Below are 19,208 nucleotides of genomic sequence, written 5' to 3' on the forward strand. Positions count from 1 at the left end.
ACTTTTTCATTCCGCGTCGCCCCATCAAGCTCTCGCTGGATCCGCTCCTCTGTTATCAACGAGAGGAACGTCTGTTCTTCCTCAACAGGGGGAACAGCCACTTTTTGGTTGTTAAAAAAAGGTGCACTGTTCAAAACAGTTGCGTTTGATCCTTCGCTGGCTGAGCTGATTTAAATCTAGCGCTTCTTTTGTGTTTGTGTCGCAAGTTCAGTGACGCAGGTAGTGACGATTCTCTCCGGCCAATCCGTGATCAGCAGAGTTTATACGTCACGTTTTGGTAACGGTACGGTACGCTTGGAACCAAACCGAGGTGGTACTAAAAAAAGTACCAGGTACCAGGTACTGTACCCAGTGGAAAACCCCCCAAAAGTGAACCGTACCGAGCCGTACCGTGCCGTACCATGCAGTGGAAAAGCGCCAAAAGATTTCTTATCCTGTTACGCCCCCTATAGGACCAGCGACTAGTCGACGTCAAGCTTAAAGCGTCATGGCAGAGCATTGAAGTCGACTAGTCGGTGCAACCCCTAGTGCCCAGATGGTATACTTCAGTGATTTACAGAGAAAGACTTTCAAAGACCTTCAAGTCCAGCTTGTTTAATTCAAGTAATATTTTATGCTGATATACATTTCAAATTTGCTCATAGGTAGCACCATGTAAATAGAAAGCACCAGATTTGTTAACAGTAGTGCCATCCAGAATAAAAACATCTGGATCTGATTTCCGAAACTTAAGTGCATTATATCACTTCCAAAGGATAAAGTGCATTATTTCACATTTCATTATTCAATATTTTGACAAAAACATCACCAAAGAAAGTTTTCAAGAAACAAAAATTGTACACCTTTTTGAAGAGCACTCACAAAAGCTTTACTTTTTTAAGGATTTGTACCATGGTATTCTGTTTCTCATTTCTAAAATGGGTTGTCTGTCTTAATATGGCAGACAGCAGGACAATTAGTGCCAAGTACAAATAGTGTACAGTGCAACTAACCATATGATTGTGCTTGCATAAAATAGTAAAATATTAGATTATCAACCTTTAAAAGCTAACAGACTCCTTCCCTATCTTTTGTTGTTGACATCCAAGGTTGTGTGCAATTAACATCTGTAGTGCAAATTCATGCCACTTGGTAGCTATAATGTATTTCAAAGAAAGTACCATGGCATTAACAACTGATATCACCACTTTACCATAGTACCCTCACACTTTGGGTTTTACAATAATGAAAACGACGTATCAGTCTGGAAGTTTATTCACCGGGACAGTGATAACCCTTTAACCATGTTAAATCCTCCAGCATCCCCCAGTGTAAGTACATAATGGACAGGATGACCATGATGTGCATAATCTGGTGACTATTAAACCAGTAGTCAAACCGCCCAGGGCTGAAGCGCTCTGGCAGGCGGAAAATATTGACTAGTCCTCCTAGCAACGCAAGAGTATCCATGGTGAGGTAGAGGCGAAGGGAAGCGGGGCTTCCTCTGCCTGCCCCAGTCAGATGCAAAATAAAGAGAATGAAGCGGAACATCACCTGCCAAGCGAAAGATTGCAGGCGGTGCACGTTACTCTGTGCAGTGACAGCGCAGTGAACACCGCAGCCAGAGAGGAGGAGATATGCCAACATCGCCACACGGCGGGAGGATGGGTAACACAACAAAGTTATGTGAATGATTGGCAGAGCACCTGCAAAAAGAAAAGTACATGGAAATCATTGGACCCTGGCCCTTGAAAGAAGCAAAAATCAGTGTCCCCTGTTGGAAGAAAAAAAACCCCGGCTAAAACCAGCCTAAGTAGTTTGGCTGGTCTTAGCTGGTCTCCCAGCCTGGCTGAGCTGGTCAAGCTGGTTTTAGTTGGTTGGTCAGCTAGTCTCCCAACCAGAAGTGGTCAAAAGCCCTCTAAAACCTAGCCTGCAAACCAGCTATGAGCAGGCTGGAAGACCAGCTAAAACCAACCAACCAGCTTAGGCTGGTTTAGCTTTTTTCTTTTTTTTTCTTTCATTTTTTCCCCAGCAGTGTTGATGCCACAAGAATGCAATTGTGACCGAAGGTGATTCTCCCTCAGAATGCGATTTCGAGGCCCCCTCTTGAAATACAAATGCTAACTTTGTATATTCATGCAATACCATGAATGAGAAAATGTATTTAAAATCTACAGTGTACTGTAAAAGTCCATAATAGGTTTCATACTTGTGGCATATATTCATTTTCTTAAAATTTAGGTTATATGTAATCTGAAGTCATGTTAAAAGTCAGCATGAAATGAAAAAGCAAACTATTTTCTAAATGCATGTTATAAACATGCAAGTGTTTATATTGTGAGTACTGTATCATGAAAATTTTATTTTTAATATATATATGAATTATCATTCATATCCTGGTGAAAACAACAGGCTTCTTCTCTGGTTACATGCACTTGTATATTTACAAATGAAAAAGACGTAGTATTAAATGTATTAAAAATATACTTGAAATTAACGATGCTTCAAATATACTCTAACTGTAGTTCATGAAGTATCAAAAGGACATTTTAAATGTATTTTAAGAAATACACTTAAATTGCACGTATGTCTGAAAAAGCACAATTTAAATATATTTCTTTTTCACCTGGGTATACATGTCACAATATAGAAGAAAATATCTTCAAAATTGTAGTTGATTCATATATAACTGATTCATATTCATAACTGTCCAGGGAGTTTCCCTACCTTCAGCCAGAGATGATGGGATAGGCTTCAGCATCCCTGCGACCCTACATAGGACAAGCTGTTTGGAAAACATATAAATGATGGATAGATATTTACGTAGCTGTATTGCATGAATATATCTGTGTAAGAAACCATATTTTTTAATGGCTCATCAATGTAGTGTATATTACAGTAATCTCTGTCCTAGTCCTAAATTTCGTATCTTACCTAGAGTGTTGACGAGACAGACACCAAACATGTCGAAGCACAGCAGTGTGTCATAAATAGACGCTCCACCCTCATGGTTCATGAAGAGATGATAGAAGACTGAAAAAACAGTGGGAGACAGACAAGCCAAATAATGCACCACTCCTATCCACCACTCATCAACTTCAGCCCATGGGATACTCAAAGGCAAAAACAGCAAAAAGCAGATGAAGGGAATACCTGATGGACAAAACACAGAGAAGAGAATGTGCTACAATATGAGACTGGTTTGATATGAGTGAAATTAATAATTGTGGTAAGAGTTGATACAACGAGCAAGCCAAATGTGTTCACCAACATTTTCTTAATACTAGTGTTTTCAACCAAACATCCCCTGTAAATGGGAGAAGTACTGATTACGGAATAGTACACATTTCTTGATAATATTCCAGTTATATCCTGTGCTACTGCAATAGGATTCCACAATTTGCAAACGTTTGTGAAATTTTATCCCTGCTATATATATTCCACGGTCAAGTCCAGAGTGGGGTGACCGGGTGCTGAGGAGCATGGTGCATAAACGTTTCTAATGCAATAACTGAAGAGTTCCAAACTTCCACTGGCATTAATATCAGAAAAGAAAAAAGATGGGAGCTTCATGGAATGGATTTCCATAACTGAGCAACTACATGCAGGCCTTGTATCAACAAGTAGCCTACAATGCCAAGCGTTGAAAGAAGTAGACTTTGAAGCAGAGGAAACGTGTTCTGTGGATAATGACTCATGCTTTTCTGTTTGCCAGTTTGATGGGTGACTCTGGGTTTGGTGGATTCTAGTAGAATGTTACCTGTAAAGTTTGGTGGAGAAGGGAAAATTGAATGGGGCTGTTTTTCAGGGGTTGGTCTAAGCCTCTTACTTCCAGTGAAGGGAAATCTTAATGCTTCAGCATACCAAGATATATTGCACAATGTCATGCTTCTGGGAACCGTTTGGGGAAAGCCCTTTTCTATTTCAGCATGACTGCACAAAGCAAGGTCTAAAAAGACATGGATGAGTTTGCGGTGGAAAAACTTGACTGGTCCACACAGAGCCGTGACCTCAACCCCTTCAACACCTTTGGGATGAACTGAAATGGAGATTGCAAGCTAGGCTTTCTCATCCAATATCAATGCCTGCCCTGACCTCACAAATGCATAAAACACAATCTCGAAATCTTGTGGAAAGCCTTCCCAAAAGAGTGTAAGATGTTATAAAATCCTTCTTGGTGTATGAGTCAGGAGTCCCAATAATTTTGACCATATAGTGAACTTGATACATCAGGCTTTTTTGGCTTATACAGTATGATTTAATAGAATATGGAGCTCAATAATTGAGAAATGTAGACTTAAACATTCCTCAGCCTGATGTATCATATTTGATACATTTTAAAATGATTAAAAATGTATGGATAATCAGGGATATCTTAAGTTGCTTCAGTCCAGTAAGTGTTCATCTTGTAATATTACTAACAATATAAAAGTTATTTTTAAGTTTACTTTATAAGGATTTCACAGCAAAAAGACACATGTACCACGACCTGAATGGAGACGTTTTTAGAACTACACTAAAATAATGTTTTTTTTTTTGTTTTTTTTACTTGCTAAAAACTATCAATCAGATAACAGAAGGCATGTAGTAGATTATGAAATTTGTGTATCAGATATGATACAGTAGGCTTCAGGGTTAACATGACTTTTTAACATTGAGACATGCCTAAAAAAATTCCAAAGAAAATCTATTAAATGTTTTTTTTTTCCAAAAACTTCCAAAATATTGGTCTATAGAATCTTTACTGCACTTTTACCAATCACAGCAATTACACAGCATCACTTCCAAGACAGCAATTCCCTAACGAGGATTAGATGTAATCTCATGTAATGCTATTTACAGACCCTTCTGAAGAGTGTCACTGGGTGAATAGTGGAGAAAGTAGCCCTAAATTACATTTTCAGAAGGTTCTCCTCCTCTTTAAGACAATCACTGGATTTCCTTGTTTCCCATTAGTGGAATAATGCAGGCATTCTAAATTAATTTTTTACAACCACATAATTCATTTACAACTCCCTTGCTTTACAGCAGATAGTATGTTAAACAAATTCCAGATGTTACAGTACAAATTATGGAGGATATTTTTCATACTATGTGTATAGATGTTCCCAAATTCATTGTGCAGATAGAACAAACTTCGCAGACAGTCTCTGTAAGTGGATATAGGCCGGTATCCTGTCAGGACATACTTGTTGAACTGAAGATGTGGCGGTGAATTCTTAAAATCCAGAAGTTTTGGCCCAGTAAAATAATCCATTGCAGAAAATGTAAAATATGCTCAGGTATCCTTGACCACCTTCCTCACCTTCCCTTGGGAGGAAAGTCTGTAGTCTCTTCAAATGCTTTAAATCAAGCTATAAATACATAGTTTCTAAGAACGTTAGCAAAAGTTGTAACTTTCTGGCACCATATACCCAGTCTCAGAAATACTCACGTGTAGAACTGCAGCAACTTGTTGCTTGCAAAGAAGCTGTGGGCCAATTTACTGCTACTTAGTGTCTTAGCCAATCAGCAGGCAGACTCCGCAGAGGTCAGCTCATGGAAGATTACAGTTCCTTAAGTACAAACGCTATAGCCTACTGGCAGACTGCAACACATGCTTTTTATTTCATATTAAACTGTCGATATGATGAACCTAGTATATCTTTTGGTGCTATGAAGTCCAAGGAAAGCTTCAAAGATTTAAACAAAGCTTAGATTTAGAGTTTATTTGTATTTATTCAAAACATACATGGCATTGCCACAGGAAATTAAAAAGAAATAAATAACAATGAGTTCTAGAAACAAAATAACACGCATCTACATTGAAATGAAAATTACATAAAACATAAAATACATTTTTGTATTCCAAAATTATGGACAAATATGGAATTTAAACGAACAATGACAAGAAAGATGCATAAGCTATAATGATTTATAAACTAATATGTCGTTATTTTTACAGCCAGCTATTTAATTTCAAGCAGGGTAACAAACATTAAAAAACAAAACTAGAGGTTAAGGAGAACAAAAGACTCAAATAAAACCATAGAAAATGTACAACATTCACAGAAACATTAAGTGTAAAGAGAAATCAAGTGAAGATCCACATTTTTGCAATATGAACTTCCACTTCCAAATCATCCTAAGAAAAGAAACAGAGGTATGAGTTGGAAAAAGTGCCACATTGCTATTATTCAAATGATTAAATTTTTATTCATGTTAAATGTATATATGTATTATCCATGCCTTGGTATTTATTTCCAAAGAAACCATTCAATTTGTATTTGCCTTCCTTTCCTGTTAAAAAGAACCAACTTTTAATGCACAAAGTTTGGAAATGATGCTAAATTTACATTTTTAGTTTTATTTTGATAGAAAAAACATTGTGCATTCAATTGTTGGAAAGCGTTAAGTAATGTGATAAATAATTGATATTCAAATAGTTGCATATTTATAATAATGGCAATAAGAAATTATTCTGAAAAATGAATATAGTTTGATAGTCAAGCTGTTATCAATTGCAAATCAACACAATTTAGAATGTGTAATCCCAAGTGTGCATCTATTAGCATTATACCTGTCTGGGAGTTGCCCTGTGGGTGGAAGTGGAACTTGAGGTGCTGCTGGATGTGAATCTGTTGTGGTGGTGCTGGCTGCTGCTTTAGAGTGGGCAGCTCAGGCTGAGAGAATGTGGGTGAGAAAGGCACCTCAGAAACAGCAGACACATCAGGCACAGAGACAGGGGCCAGGGAGGAACCGTCCAGTGTGGTGTCAAATGAGGTGACAGCAGGGATGTGAGGAGCGGGGCCCACAGTGGGAACACCAGGGAAAGAGACAACTGCAGGGCAGTCAAGAAAGAAAATTGGTAGAATGATTGGATTTGACTTATCAATTTATTTGGAATAGAATAATATGGGGCAAGGGCTGGAAATGAATGGAAAATCAAGACAAGGGGGCAAAAAAATAAGTCGGTAGATACTGAATGTATAACATTCATAGAAACATTTTTTACCTTCTGGCTGTACTCTTCCATCGGTATAATCACCCATTCCTTAAACAAAGAGGGTGAAATGTGAGAAATATTTATATGCATATTTATACACTGCATTCATGTAGATAACAAATGCTTGTACCGTATTTGTTTATGGATTGTGCATTCGCCTCTCCAGCTCCTGGAGTATCAGGATGGGGTGGAACCTCTCCATCTCCTGAATAAAAAACGGTCAAAAAATGTCCAGATATCGGATATGTATCTGATTTAAAACTACATTTGGATGTGGCTCAGAATGAAAATTCCTGGATCTCACATGGATTTTTGTGTTTGCATTTAATTTATATTTAATCATTTAGCAGATGCTTTTTTCCAAAGCGACTTACAAAAGAGGACAATAGAAGCACATTTTGTATGTTTACATATGTGCTTCTGTCAGATGCGAGTAAAAACTTACTTGAACGGAGATACACATATCTGAAAGAGCATAGACAAACATGACTAACCAAACTGGTCAATGGATTTCTGTCCATCAATCTCAGGACCTTGGTGCAAAACATCCAGGCTTCTGTTTTCTGTTTAAAAAAAGGATGAAAAGATTATAACTTTCATGAGCTCACAGTAAATTCAAATGACCAATCTTGTATTTTCTTCATTAAACAATAGACAATAATATAATTACAACACAGTATTCCAATAGTTCTTGCTTGATTAACAATTACTAAAAAGATTATGTATATACCTTCAACAGATTGGCCATCAGTCACAGGGCCGAGGAGCTCATATGACACTGCTGGATTACCTGAAGGCCATGTAAACAAAGTCAGAATATCACGCATTACATACTGTGTATTACAGTGATTTTACCATGGTCAGTACAAAACAATTATTAGCCTAACTGTATGCTGTTTGACATGATTCACGTACAGAGGAATGATAAACAGGATCTTTAAACTAGTATGAATGAATAAAGAAACAAGTGGCACCATATTTAGCTGATTTGGCATCGCCACTGAGAGATTCTGGATTATACAAGGATTCTGGAGAACCTACAGAAAGTGGAGAGTAGGGACGTACTTATCAGTACAATATATATATATATATATATATATATATATATTTATTTATATTGTTGGCATTGTCGTGCAACTATCTGTACAAAAAAATCAGCTTTTACCATATTTCCTAGATATAGCATCAGGCCTGAGATCAAATGGCTGACCACCATAATGAAGACCCTTTTGTCCTGAGAGAGTATTACAGTAAAATATATTCACTTTTAGAATTTGTAGAAATAACATAATACAATAATAATAATAAATAAAAAATAATCACCATATTTTCCAGACGACTTGTCACCACCATATCCAAGCGGCTGACCATTGTAGGGTAACCCTCCAAAGTCTGAAAATACAGAAACTCGTATTTTAAAATACCTTCAAAAACAGATGCGCTGTATGACTAGTCAAAATGCTTTTTTAACTCGCCATATTTACCGGATGATTTGGCAACAGATTCCGGTAGAAGAGGTTGAGAGTTGTACGGTAAACTACCATATCCTATTTTGGGGTCAGAGTACAGTGGTGTTAGATAAAGAAAAACAATACGTATTAAACAGCATTTTAGATAATGTTTTAAGATGCAAGGGCTAGGCGTTCCATCACTTATTTATTTGACGTTTAATATTATTTCACAACTACATACATTTTAGTGCAAATAAATAACAAAAAATTGTAGGGAAATATCAAAGCATTTAATGAAATCTTTACCGTGTTTTCCCAGTGCTTGAGGATTGTAGGGTTTGGCTCCATAGCGCTGTCCTTCATTATCTATAGGAAAGACGCATAAATCAGTTTGTCCATTTAGGGCTGCTGCTACGGTCAACATTAACCCTAAATATTACAATATGAAGATGATAACATGCCATATTGTCCAGAGGGGTTGGTTTGATATCCTCTATGGGAACCAAATGGAAGTCCACCAATTCCTGACAAAATAAAACTGCAGTTATGAAAACTGAGCAAAGGACAATGTGCCGCAAATGGACACTATTTGATGAGTTCTTATGAAATTAGCACATAGGGTTGTTCTCAGACTAACCATATTTTGCTTGAGCTTTTCCCTTAGATCCGAATCCCATTGGCTGCCCACCTTGTGGTCCAGCTATCAGAATGTAAATGAATGAATGAATGAAAAAATAACAACTACAAACACATTCAATTAAACAGGTAAATAAAACAATACCATTTGATCAAAAAGTCATATGTCATTGATATCTGTATGATTACTAATTTTTAGTATTTATTTACAAGCAAAACATGATAAAAGCATTAATATCCAAATTGTAAAAATGTGGACAAAATAACACTGGTTTGAAGGATTTACTCCATTATTTATTTACTTGTAGGTAGCATGGATATGATATTGCACTAATAGGCTAAATCTCGGACTAGTGACACCCCAGCATATAAAGACATCAGATGAAATATTTATTAAATGTACATGTGAATTGTGTCTATCTCCACAACGGATATAAGAAATATCCATGAAGTAGGGTATTCCTACCTGGCTTATTGAATTTGTTTCCATATCCTTCATAACCTGTAGAGTAACGACAGAAAAAGAAAAAAATCACTTTTAGACAAGTAGCTTGATCTACAATTGTTTAAAAAAATAATAATAATAAAGAAAGAAATTATAAAGCTGAAGCCAAATAATAAGTCAAGTAAATTACAATAAAATATGTTTTGAAATAATTTACCTGCTTTGTAGCCATTGTTAATGCCATGAGCTGGATAACCACCTGCTCCAAAGCATAGGGACAGAATTAAGACAATAATCTTATGCACAACATAAAGAAATCTAATATGTACTCCTTTTGTTTTGTTGTATAGGCGTAAACAGTTATATAGGCCCCCCCCCAAAGTAACGTTGTATCCTTTGTAATAAAATGCTATGTACTGGATGCATGGATGCACAGTTAATATTTATTTTAATGTACCTGGTTGAGATGACACTTCTCCTTTTCCGTTGGGGTACCCTGAACCTGCAAAACACATTTTTAGTTTTAGTCTGACTGCTTTCTTCATAAAAATTAAGGAGTCAAAGCTAAAAGACTAAACTTTAAAATTATTTTATTTATATTTAATTGTGCCTTTTAAACATCAAGCTTTTGGTAAGCATCCCATGAGTTTGGTCAGTTTTTTAAATCATTTATATGACAACAAACAAGTGGAAAAGAATTAGAGCTCACCAGGACTTGGAAGTTTGACCCATTGTCCATTAGGTCGTCCACCAGGTCCACAATCTAAAAAATAATAATATATAAATTTCAACATTTAAATATTTTGTAATAAACCAAAACTTTGGTTTATTACTCACAAACAAGTTATAAATAAAACTAAAACTGACTTATAAATGGAAGATGCCCTAATATCACTAACAGAGTTGTTAAAATGTGAAGTGAAGACCCACTTGCATAATGTATTACAAAACATATTGTTTGTAAAAGGCTTCCAAAATAAATTCTTTTTTTTAAAAATTATTAAATCTCTCTACACTCTTAAAAATAAAGCTTTTTTATTTCCATCTGTGGTTCCACAAAGAACCTTTAAGATCTATGAATCTTTTCAAAGCAGATTTATTTATTTATTTTTAAAGAGTGCAGTCAAATCTTTAAAGATCTGTTGTTGCACTTTAGTGGTGGAAGGTAAATCAGCACATTGTACTAAATCAGTACTATAGAGGTTTACCAGGATTTGTTGTTGATGGATTCTTCATTTGAGGCAAAGCTGGGTTTGACTGAATCTTGGTTTGTTGCATCTCTGGAGTTATTTGAGGAACAGCTGCATTTGGCACCAGAGGCACCTGTGAAGAAATACTGCCTTGTGGCGTAATTGGCTGTGGTATCACTGGAGTGACGGTTTGTTCCTGTGACAGCACTTGTCCCTGCTCTAGTGCAGCTGTCTGTGATGTTTGAGGATAACTCGTCTGAGGAATAGGAGCTGATTCTGGTGCAGGAATTGCTTGAGGGATTGCTGGTGCAGCTGGCTTTGAAGCTTTGTTTTGTGGAATTACAGGTGTGGGTGGTTTATAAGCTTTACTAGGTTTATAAAATCCTGGACCTTGCATAAATGGCTTTGGAGCAGGCTGAGGTCCCATAGAGTTCCCGACTTTGCCCTGTTGAAGTGGTGCATTAAGATTTTGTCCTTTCGTTTGTTGCAGGAGTGGTGGAAGGTCTTTAGTTTGTTCTGGAAGCAATCCTGTATTTGGCACACGCTCAGCTAGTGGTAAAACACCCTTGGTGTTAGATGTTAGTGGGAGATGACTTGATGCTTCAGGGCTTAAAATCTCCCCTTTAGGTCCTTTTCCACTGGGAACACCCTCTTTCCCAGCTGTTACAGGCATATATCCTAGAAGCCAAAGCAGTTTTACTACACACTTACACAACCCAATATGACAAATTCACATGCAGAGACATACATGTATGACAGGTTATAAAACTACAATTATCCGTGTCATGTGGTAGTAGTAGATAAAATTACTTAAAGTACTCTCAATAATAATGATTTACCTGAATTAGCTGCTTTATAAGGTCCTTCTGACATATGTCCAGGAACACCGTAACCTATAGATCATAAGAGTGTAGATATGAATGAAGGTTTTACTTTAGATGATGTAGAGTTTATTTAAAACTGGACCTAATGCAGCTATCCAAAAATGAACTGTAAAATTCTGCACACACTGGAAAAAAGGCAAAACATTAAAAATCACAACGGACACAAGAGGTGCCTACAGACCTGCTTTACTGCTAATAATCAACTCCTCCACCAGTAACATTGTTTATTAATCTAAATGGGGCTACACTACAATTGGAGTTAGGGCTGCACGATAAATTGAAATGGAATCGAGATCGCGATTCGACAGAAGCTGCGATTGTCATGCATTGGAATATTTAAAAAAATCAATTAACATGCAATCAACGGTGTGTATATCGTACATTTTATCGTACACTTTGAAAATAGCTTATTCAAACTGTTTTTAGAGTCAATATGTGACCCTGGACCACAAAACCAGTCATAAGGGTCAATTTTTTGAAACTGAGATTTATACATCATCTGAAAGCTAAAATGTGTTATTAAATGTGGTATTTTCACATGCTTTCAGATGGAGCAGCATTTACTACACAGAGCCGTAGTTCACTGAGAAGCTATGCAAACAGCTGTCATTATCGCGAACGATTTCTTCGATTTCATAATCGCGCAATAAAATCGTCTGCGATTTTTTTGCGTAACTTGTCAGTGAACTATGTGTAGTAAATTCTGCTCCATCTGAAAGCACGTGATGATGATTTCCTGCTGATTACAGAATCGGCTTTACTAACAAAATGCGCATGACAATCGCATTCGATTAATCGTGCAACCCTAATTGGAATATTTAAAAAAATCAATTAACATGCAATCAACGGTGTGTATATCGTACATTTTATCGTACACTTTGAAAATAGCTTATTCAAACTGTTTTTAGAGTCAATATGTGACCCTGGACCACAAAACCAGTCATAAGGGTCAATTTTTTGAAACTGAGATTTATACATCATCTGAAAGCTAAATACGAGTAACTAAGCTTTCCATTGATGTATGGTTTATTAGGATAGGACAAGATTTGCCTGAGATACAACTATTTGAAAATCTGGAATCTGAGGGTGCAAAAAAATCTTCCAAATTAAGTTCTTAGCAATGCATATTGCTAATCAAATATAAAATTTTGATATGTTTATGGTAGGAAATGTATAAAATATCTTCATGGGACATGATCTTTTTCTTAATATCCTAATGATTTGTGCCATAAAAGAATAATCGATCATTTTGATCCATACAGTGTATTGTTGGCTAATGCTTCAAATATACCCATGCTACTTATGACTGGTTTTGTTGTCCAAGGATACATATATGTTTTATAATAGTAATAATCACATGCTATTTACCAGGCTTGGCTCCTTGTCCAATTGAGGGTCCAGCTTTAGCACCATATCCTAAAGCAGAACCAACATACATTCAAATGATATGGAAAAATAAGACGAAGGAAAAAGAAATACACACCATACGCATAACTACACAACGTTTACCTGGTTTAGGTCCCTTGGTTCCACCATTGGGATAACCCATATTTTGAAGAAAAGAGCCTAATTAGAGAGAAATACTTCAGACAAGTGTAATATCCACAGTTCTTTTCAGAATTCAGTATTATCCACAATGTAATAATTACACTTTACTGTAGAATCTAATTAATTTAACAAAAAAAATTGATGACATCCAATATATTACCTGTATTAGGTTGCCTAGCTGCTCCTCCATTAGCATATCCTCCATATCCTGAACAAAACCCCAAATCAGTTAAGAGGTGATTCGGTTACTTAAATTTACAATAAAGATGTTTAGTGTTTTACTCCTAATAAACAACTCCACCAATTATAAAGATTATTAATCTAAATGGGGCTACGCTACAGTTGGTGTATCAATATAGAATTCAATTAATGTGCAATCAAAGGTGTGCATATAATTTTCACAGTGGCTTGGCCTATCAAACGATATTTCAGAACCTCAAACTGTATATTTTATATTTATATATTTTATAAGAGTAATCACATGATATTTGCTATTAAGCTTGGCTCCTTGTCCATTTGAAAGTCCAGCGTTAGCACCGTATTCAGTGAAGAAGACCCAACACACAGGATTCAAATGATATTGAAAAATGAGACAAAGAAAAAAAATACCACATGCATTAGCATTACACAGAAAAAAAAGTTTACCTGGTTTAGGTCCCTTGGTTCCACCATTGGGATACCCCATATTTTGAAAAGAGCCTAATTAGAGAAACATACTTCAGACCAGTGTAATATCCTGAGTTACTTTCAGAATTCAGTATTAACCACAATGTAATAATGACACTGTAGAAACAAATTTATAAAAGCTGGATAAAAAGCTGGTGACATCTAATGTACTACCTGTGTTAGGTTGCCTAGCTGCTCCTCCGTTAGCATATCCTCCATATCCTGAACAAAACCAATCCCAAATCAGTGTTTTATTCCTAATAAACAATTCCTCCATCAATAATATAGATTATTAATTTAAATGGGGCTACACTACAGTTGGTGTATTAATATAGAATTCAATTAAGGTGCAATCAAAGGTGTGCATATATCATATTTTACAGTGGCTTTAACATGGCCTATCAAACTATATTTTAGAGCCCTAAACTATATGTTTTATAATCATATGATATTTAGCATTAAGCTTGGCTCCTTGCTCTTTTGGAAGTCCAGCTTTAACACCATACTCATTGAAGAAGACTGAACTGGATTCAAATGATATGGAAAAATTAGACAAAGGAAAAAGTAATACCGTATGCATAACAGAAAAAAATGTTTACCTGGTTTAAGTCCTTTGGTTCCCCCATTGGGATACCCCATATTTTGAAGAGAAGAGCCTAATTAGAGAAAAAAATACTTTAGACCAGTGTAATATCCCAGTTCTTTTCACAAAGTTGGTGACATCCAATATATTACCTGTATTAGGTTGCTTAGCTGCACCTCCGTTAGCATAACCTCCATATCCTGAACAAAATCAATCCCAAATTAGCCCAGAGGTACTCCAGTTACTTCAGTTTACAATACAGACCCAAAACAGACCCTGCTTTACCCCATCAAAGAACTTGTCCACCCATAATGTACATTATTAATATAAATAGGGCTACACTACAATTGGTGTATTAACACAGAATTCAATAAATGTGCAAAGATGTGTGTATAGTATATCCTAGCCTATATTTCACAGTGGACTTGTATGTGGCATATCAAATCTTATTTTAAAGTCAAAAACTATGTTTTCTAAAAGTAATGATCACATGCTATTTAACATTAGGCTTGGCTCCTTGTCCATTTGAGGGTCCAGCTTTAGCACCATATCCTTTAAATCAGACCAAACAGATACGATTTAAATGATATGGAAGAATAAGACAAATGAAAACACACCATGCATTCCACACACACACACACACACAATTTACCTGGATTAGGGCCTTTGGTTCCACCATTGGGATACCCCATATTTTGAAGTGAAGAGCCTAACAAGAGAAAAAATACTTTTGACTATCCTCACTTCTTTTCAGAATTCAGTACTTCCAATATTGTAATAATTACACCGTAGAATCAAATATATACAAAATTCCTGGTGACGTCAAATATATTCGGGTAGTATTACGTGGCTTAGCTGCACCTCCATTAGGCTATGCTCCATATTCTGAACAATACCAATCCCAAATCAGTTTAGAGGTGCTCCAGTTACTTCAGTTTACAATATAGGAACTTTAGTGCTTCACCCTTACTAAACAACTCCTCCACTAATAATACAGATTATCAAACTGGGGCTTCACTACATTTGGCGTATTAATGCAGAATTCAATTAATGTGCAATCGAAGATGTGTTTATATCATGTAGTTATATCATGTGGCTTTGAATGCAGCATATTAAACCTGATGTTAGAGCCAAAAATTATGTTTTATAATAGTAATAATCAAATGCTATTTACCATTAGGCTTGGCCTCTTGTCCATTTGAGGGTCCAGCTTTAGCACCATATCCTTTTGAAGAAGAGCCAATACAAATAAGATTCAAATGAACAAATTAGACAAAGAAAAAAGAAATACACATCCATTACACACACACAAAGTTTACCTGGTTTAGGTCCTTTGGCTCCACCATTGGGATACCCCATATTTTGAAGAGAAGAGTCTAATTAGAGAAAAAAAATATTTTAGACCAGTGTAATATCCTAGTTCTTTTCACAAAGTTGGTGATATCCAATATATTACCTGTATTAGGTTGCTTAGCTACACCTCCGTTAGCATAACCTCCATATCCTGAACAAAATCAATCCCAAATCAGCCCGAGATGCTCCAGTTTACAATACAGACCCAAAACAGACCCTGCTTTACCCCATCAAAGAACTTGTCCACCCATAATGTACATTATTAATATAAATAGGGCTACACTACAATTGGTGTATTAACACAGAATTCAATAAATGTGCAAAGATGTGTGTATAGTATATCCTAGCCTATATTTCACAGTGGACTTGTATGTGGCATATCAAATTTTATTTTAAAGCCAAAAACTATGTTTTCTAAAAGTAATGATCACATGCTATTTACCATTAGGCTTGGCTCCTTGTCCATTTGAGGGTCCAGCTTTAGCACCATATCCTTTAAATCAGACCAAACAGATAAGATTTAAATGATATGGACAAATAAGACAAATGAAAACACACCATGCATTACACACACACACACACTTTACCTGGATTAGGGCCCTTGGTTCCACCATTGGGATACCCCATATTTTGAAGTGAAGAGCCTAATAAGAAAAAAAATACTTTTGACTATCCTCACTTCTTTTCAGAATTCAGTACTTCAAATATTGTAATAATTACACTGTAGAATCAAATATATACAAAATTCCTGGTGACATCCAATATATTCAGGTAGTATTAGGTGGCTTAGCTGCACCTCCATTAGGATATGCTTCATATTCTGAACAATACCAATCCCAAATCAGTTTAGAGGTGCTCCAGTTACTTCAGCTTACAATATTGGAACTTTAGTGCTTCACCCTTACTAAACAACTCCTCCACTAATAATACAGATTATCAAACTGGGGCTACACTACATTTGGCGTATTAATGCAGAATTCAATTAATGTGCAATCGAAGATGTGTTTATATCATGAAGTTATATCATGTGGCTTTGAATGCAACATATTAAACCTGATGTTAGAGCCAAAAATTATGTTTTATAATAGTAATAATCACATGCTATTTACCATTAGGCTTGGCCTCTTGTCCATTTGAGGGTCCAGCTTTAGCACCATATCCTTTTGAAGAAGAGCCAATACAAATAAGATTCAAATGACATGAACAAATTAGACAAAGGAAAAAGAAATACACATCCATTACACACACACAAAGTTTACCTGGTTTAGGTCCTTTGGCTCCACCATTGGGATACCCCATATTTTGAAGAGAAGAGCCTAATTAGAGAAAAATAATTTATGAACTGAGAAACCAAAATTTCCTTGATCTTTTCACATATAAGAGGTCATTGTACTATAAAAAAAAACATTCTGTTCATTTCAGAACTCAAATTCTTTCTCATTAATCTAAAAATATCTTATATTGAAGCCAGTGAAACCACCATGCTGGCTAGTTCCTAGAACTAAGTTCCTAAAACTATGCGGTGCGAAAGTGCCTTATGAATACCATTGTAGCCAGTGCCCTATCATTGTTCCAGCTGTCCATTAATAAAATCTTTAGACATCTACTCAACCATTATGTCACTGTGTACATTATTGATATTCTTGTTTATTCGCAGTCCAAGGAAGAACATGTACATTATATCAAGAGAGTACTTACTCATTTACTTAACCAGTTGTATGTTAAGGCAGAGAAATGAGAGTTCCAAACCAAACCAAAGTAAAATCATCACAGATTGGCCAATTCCCAAAGCTGTCAAGCAACTCTAAAGATTTCTTGGTCTTGAAATTTTTACTGAAGATTCATTAGGGATTGTAGCACCATTGCATCTCTTATTACCTTTCTAATCAAGACTATTTGCGTGACAGCCCCAATACGCAAACATCCAAGTTCTCCTTATGTTTTTGAAGTGGATGCTTCTGATTGTGGCACTGGAGCAGTTTTCTCTCAGAGATATGGTACTCCAGCTAAATGTCAACCTTGTGCTTTCTTTTCCAGGAAGCTTTCACTTGCCGAATTACACTACAATGTTGGCAATAAGGATCTTTTGTCCAACAAGTCTATGTTAGAAGAATGGAGGCACTGGTTGAAAGTAGCTCACCACCCATTCTAAATGATCACAGAACATAATAAATTAGAGTCTATCTAGCCTGGGAGATCCTGGATTCAAGAGGAGAGGAAACCAGATGCAATACCAAATGTATTGGGAGGGATAGGGTCCAGAGGTGAGATCATGGGTTGCAGCCAAGGACATTATGGATCCATCACTCATTAGAGACCACATCATCGATACCATCCAGATCATCTGGCACCCAGTCCTAATGGACGTCCTAGCAAAAGAACCCCAGGAAGTGTTCCTAGGAAGAGATTCTGCAACATCTAAGGCTATGGACCATACATCCAGCCAACATAGAGAGGTATCACCTGAATTTGATTCAGTTTCACTTCAGGGTTCATGTGTTACATTTCTTATTATTCTGTTTTGTCTCATGCATATGTGTAATCTGGATTGTTTGTTTTGTATAATCTTTTCTTTTCAATAAACTTCAGCAATGTGCAATCAAAGGTGTGCGTATATAATATATTTTACAGTGGTTTTGAACATGGCTTATTCAAACAGATTTTAGAGCTAACTATGTTTTATGTTATACTAAAAAAACTGTTTTATAGTAATGTTTTATAATAGTAATAATTACATGCTATTTACCATTAGGCATGGCTCTTTGTCCATTTGAGTATCCAGCTTTAGCACCATATGCTGTAATGCAAACCCAACACATAAGATTCAAAATCAGACAAAGGAAAAAGAACATACAAATTACACGAAACGTTTACCTGGCTTAGGTCCCTTGGGTCCACCATTGGGATACCACATATTTTGAAGAAAAGAGCCTAATTTAAAAACAAAAGAAAAAATATTTTAAACCAGTGTAATACCCTCATTTTATTTCAGAGTTTAGTATTATCCACACTGTAATAATTATTCTATAGAATTAAATGTAAAAAAAAAAAAAAAAATTAAATACAAATGGTGACATTCAATATATTACCTGTATTGGGTTGCCTACACTCTTAAAAATAAAGGTGCTTCACGATGCCATAGAAGAACCTTTTTGTCTAAATGGTTCCATAAAGAACCTTTAACATCTGAAGAACCTTTCTGTTTCACAAAAGGTTCTTTGTGGCGAAAGAAGGTTGTTCAGATTACAAAAAGGTAAGAAAGAGATGGTTCTTTAAAGAACCTTTGTCTGAATGGTTCTTCTATGGCATCGCTGTAAAGAACCTTTTAAGCACCTTTATTTTTAAGAGTGTAAATGTAATTTGTTGCCTTTTGAAAAAAAAATTTTCCCCAGGCATGCAAGTAATTTTTATTTTACTAAACAAAAATGTTTTGTTTACAATAATAACACTGCCACTAAGCCAACTGCAATAATAATAACAATAATATT

General features: G+C 35.9%; 2 protein-coding genes across 2 annotated transcripts in view; both read right to left on the reverse strand.

Annotated features, from left to right (window-relative positions):
- Nucleotides 1-1,251: 1,251 nt before the first annotated feature.
- On the reverse strand, nucleotides 1,252-5,327 carry LOC107716446 (progestin and adipoQ receptor family member 4-like). Its single transcript, XM_016522898.1, has 3 exons — nucleotides 5,071-5,327; nucleotides 2,914-3,132; nucleotides 1,252-1,685 (listed from the first exon to the last, which is right to left on the reverse strand). Exons 1-3 carry the CDS (start codon nucleotides 5,234-5,236, stop codon nucleotides 1,252-1,254), a joined length of 819 nt encoding a protein of 272 aa, XP_016378384.1. The 5' UTR covers nucleotides 5,237-5,327.
- A 771-nt stretch (nucleotides 5,328-6,098) lies between these two features.
- The window catches only part of cmn (calymmin), a 20,660-nt gene continuing 7,550 nt past the window's right edge, over nucleotides 6,099-19,208 (reverse strand). Inside the window, exons 13-51 of the mRNA XM_016522899.1 lie at nucleotides 18,595-18,651; nucleotides 18,467-18,517; nucleotides 16,980-17,036; nucleotides 16,830-16,880; nucleotides 16,308-16,364; nucleotides 16,163-16,213; nucleotides 15,824-15,871; nucleotides 15,687-15,743; nucleotides 15,542-15,592; nucleotides 15,020-15,076; nucleotides 14,870-14,919; nucleotides 14,643-14,664; nucleotides 14,520-14,567; nucleotides 14,384-14,440; nucleotides 13,959-14,006; nucleotides 13,764-13,817; nucleotides 13,279-13,326; nucleotides 13,080-13,136; nucleotides 12,939-12,986; nucleotides 11,526-11,579; nucleotides 10,705-11,364; nucleotides 10,206-10,259; nucleotides 9,954-9,998; nucleotides 9,714-9,767; nucleotides 9,518-9,553; nucleotides 9,053-9,115; nucleotides 8,877-8,939; nucleotides 8,722-8,781; nucleotides 8,449-8,511; nucleotides 8,288-8,356; nucleotides 8,130-8,198; nucleotides 7,939-8,001; nucleotides 7,695-7,754; nucleotides 7,459-7,527; nucleotides 7,095-7,169; nucleotides 6,974-7,012; nucleotides 6,539-6,799; nucleotides 6,208-6,258; nucleotides 6,099-6,103 (exon numbers count right to left, since the gene is read on the reverse strand). Coding sequence (XP_016378385.1) covers nucleotides 6,099-6,103; nucleotides 6,208-6,258; nucleotides 6,539-6,799; nucleotides 6,974-7,012; nucleotides 7,095-7,169; nucleotides 7,459-7,527; nucleotides 7,695-7,754; nucleotides 7,939-8,001; nucleotides 8,130-8,198; nucleotides 8,288-8,356; nucleotides 8,449-8,511; nucleotides 8,722-8,781; nucleotides 8,877-8,939; nucleotides 9,053-9,115; nucleotides 9,518-9,553; nucleotides 9,714-9,767; nucleotides 9,954-9,998; nucleotides 10,206-10,259; nucleotides 10,705-11,364; nucleotides 11,526-11,579; nucleotides 12,939-12,986; nucleotides 13,080-13,136; nucleotides 13,279-13,326; nucleotides 13,764-13,817; nucleotides 13,959-14,006; nucleotides 14,384-14,440; nucleotides 14,520-14,567; nucleotides 14,643-14,664; nucleotides 14,870-14,919; nucleotides 15,020-15,076; nucleotides 15,542-15,592; nucleotides 15,687-15,743; nucleotides 15,824-15,871; nucleotides 16,163-16,213; nucleotides 16,308-16,364; nucleotides 16,830-16,880; nucleotides 16,980-17,036; nucleotides 18,467-18,517; nucleotides 18,595-18,651 — 2,882 coding nt within the window. The remainder of the gene's footprint in view (nucleotides 6,104-6,207; nucleotides 6,259-6,538; nucleotides 6,800-6,973; nucleotides 7,013-7,094; nucleotides 7,170-7,458; nucleotides 7,528-7,694; nucleotides 7,755-7,938; nucleotides 8,002-8,129; nucleotides 8,199-8,287; nucleotides 8,357-8,448; nucleotides 8,512-8,721; nucleotides 8,782-8,876; nucleotides 8,940-9,052; nucleotides 9,116-9,517; nucleotides 9,554-9,713; nucleotides 9,768-9,953; nucleotides 9,999-10,205; nucleotides 10,260-10,704; nucleotides 11,365-11,525; nucleotides 11,580-12,938; nucleotides 12,987-13,079; nucleotides 13,137-13,278; nucleotides 13,327-13,763; nucleotides 13,818-13,958; nucleotides 14,007-14,383; nucleotides 14,441-14,519; nucleotides 14,568-14,642; nucleotides 14,665-14,869; nucleotides 14,920-15,019; nucleotides 15,077-15,541; nucleotides 15,593-15,686; nucleotides 15,744-15,823; nucleotides 15,872-16,162; nucleotides 16,214-16,307; nucleotides 16,365-16,829; nucleotides 16,881-16,979; nucleotides 17,037-18,466; nucleotides 18,518-18,594; nucleotides 18,652-19,208) is intronic.

Source organism: Sinocyclocheilus rhinocerous, unplaced genomic scaffold (genome assembly GCF_001515625.1).
Source record: "Sinocyclocheilus rhinocerous isolate Xijiao unplaced genomic scaffold, SAMN03320098_v1.1 scaffold419, whole genome shotgun sequence".
Lineage (NCBI taxonomy): Eukaryota > Metazoa > Chordata > Actinopteri > Cypriniformes > Cyprinidae > Sinocyclocheilus > Sinocyclocheilus rhinocerous.